General features: G+C 32.7%; 1 protein-coding gene across 2 annotated transcripts in view; it reads left to right on the forward strand.

Annotated features, from left to right (window-relative positions):
- Window positions 1-2,500, forward strand: part of LOC137616258 (uncharacterized) — an 86,553-nt gene that overhangs the window by 83,874 nt on the left and 179 nt on the right. For both annotated transcript variants that reach the window (XM_068345878.1, XM_068345877.1), the window contains exon 6: window positions 2,488-2,500. This exon is cut by the window's right edge and continues 179 nt beyond it. In XM_068345878.1, the coding sequence (XP_068201979.1) occupies window positions 2,488-2,500 (13 nt within the window). The remainder of the gene's footprint in view (window positions 1-2,487) is intronic.

Consider the following 2,500-nt stretch of genomic DNA (forward strand, 5'->3'; position numbering starts at 1 on the left):
TATAAAGCCACATCCCTGGTAGACTGAGTGAGAGTAGACTCAAAGCTCATGGAACAATATTTTGTTATTAGTGTCAATAACCTTATTGTCTATATAACCTTAGTGTGATTCATCAGCAGCCATAGCCTGGTCTTTCCTGGTCCAGCCAAGGGTGTAAATCTTGGTTTCCCATGGTCCTAGCTTGAGTGGGGAGCGGCGGATTCCATATGACGACAATTACATATAAAGCCACATCCCTGGTAGACTGAGTGAGAGTAGACTCAAAGCTCATGGAACAATATTTTGTTATTAGTGTCAATAACCTTATTGTCTATATAACCTTAGTGTGATTCATCAGCAGCCATAGCCTGGTCTTTCCTGGTCCAGCCAAGGGTGTAAATCTTGGTTTCCCATGGTCCTAGCTTGAGTGGGGAGCGGCGGATTCCATATGACGACAATTACATATAAAGCCACATCCCTGGTAGACTGAGTGAGAGTAGACTCAAAGCTCATGGAACAATATTTTGTTATTAGTGTCAATAACCTTATTGTCTATATAACCTTAGTGTGATTCATCAGCAGCCATAGCCTGGTCTTTCCTGGTCCAGCCAAGGGTGTAAATCTTGGTTCCCCATGGTCCTAGCTTGAGTGGGGAGCGGCGGATTCCATATGACGACAATTACATATAAAGCCACATCCCTGGTAGACTGAGTGAGAGTAGACTCAAAGCTCATGGAACAATATTTTGTTATTAGTGTCAATAACCTTATTGTCTATATAACCTTAGTGTGATTCATCAGCAGCCATAGCCTGGTCTTTCCTGGTCCAGCCAAGGGTGTAAATCTTGGTTTCCCATGGTCCTAGCTTGAGTGGGGAGCGGCGGATTCCATATGACGACAATTACATATAAAGCCACATCCCTGGTAGACTGAGTGAGAGTAGACTCAAAGCTCATGGAACAATATTTTGTTATTAGTGTCAATAACCTTATTGTCTATATAACCTTAGTGTGATTCATCAGCAGCCATAGCCTGGTCTTTCCTGGTCCAGCCAAGGGTGTAAATCTTGGTTTTTCACGGTCCTAGCTTGAGTGGGGAGCGGCTTGGATGCTGATCATGGTGTTTTTTTTTTTTTTTTTTTTTTTTTTTTGGCATTTCTATAACAAAACTTCGTGTTGGCCAATAATGATTTATCTCTAAACCTTAAGAGTAAGAGTTCCTATTTGCATACAAGGAGAGATTTATTTTCCTGGCGTTCTCAGCTGTATAAATTACGTCATGTTTGTTGCTTTGCCTGTTGTTTTGACTTTCTTCATGGCTTTTATAACAAGACCATGAAATCTGCTGTCATCATCTGCTTATGCAAAATCATGATAGTCTCTAGTGATTCATATTGTCCTCTTCTCGAAACAGAGGTAGGGGCACAAGTGAATATCAAATTTTATGAAATCATTATGTAGTGGTATGTTTCAATAGGTCTAGAAAATTTAATCACTTTATAGAATTTGTAAATTTTAATGTAAAAACTTTTTATCTCTCATGCCTTCCTCTATTTTTATTCAAGAGGTTTAGATTAATATATTCAAACAGCGGGATCTAAGTAAAGCTACCACCTGAGAATTATCATTTCATACAAGTTATAAAAAAATTTTATTTGGAATAAATAAGTACAAAAAACTTGGCTCAATAAATAATTAAGATGTACCTTACAAACATTTTGTGTGATATCTAAAAAGAACATATGACGGATTTTTTAGGCCATTTAGTTCATATCTCTAGTTAATCTTTTAATGAAACCACAAGTAGATCATTATTCATTAATCTTACATCCTCTTGTTTTGTTGAAGTATTTATAGTTTATATAGGAATTATTTATTTAAATGTTACTGTCCTTAAAATATTTTATTTTTCCTTGTTTCCTTTCCTTACTTGGCTATTTTCCCTGGGCTTATAGCATTCTGCTTTTCCAACTAGGGTTGTAGCTTAGCAGTTAATAATAATAATAATAATAATAATAATAATAATAATAATAATAATAATAATAATAATAATAATAATAATAATAATAATAATAATAATAATAAAAATAAAGATAAAAATAAAAATAATAATAATAATAATAATAATAATAATAATAATAATAATAATAATAATAATAATAATAATAATAATAATAATAATAATAAAAATAAAAATAAAAATGCTTTCATTTTGCCTGTACTATTTGCTGAATAAAAATCTGGTTTTTAGATATTAATGACTTTGAGAAATGAAATTTAGTTAACAAAACACTTTTTCTTTTCCTTTTTGTTACAATTTTCCCGAAATAAAGAATTTGTGGTTTTTAGATATTAAGGACTTTCAGAAATGAAATTTTATTAACAAAACACTTTTTCTTTTCCTTTTTGTTACAGTTTTCCCAAATGAAGACTTCATGGTTTTTAGATATTAATGACTGAGAAATGAAATTTAGTTAACAAAACCCTTTTTCTCTTCCTTTTTGTTACAGTTTTCCCAAAATG

The sequence above is a fragment of the Palaemon carinicauda genome, chromosome 22 (genome assembly GCF_036898095.1).
Source record: "Palaemon carinicauda isolate YSFRI2023 chromosome 22, ASM3689809v2, whole genome shotgun sequence".
Classification (NCBI taxonomy): Eukaryota; Metazoa; Arthropoda; class Malacostraca; order Decapoda; family Palaemonidae; genus Palaemon; species Palaemon carinicauda.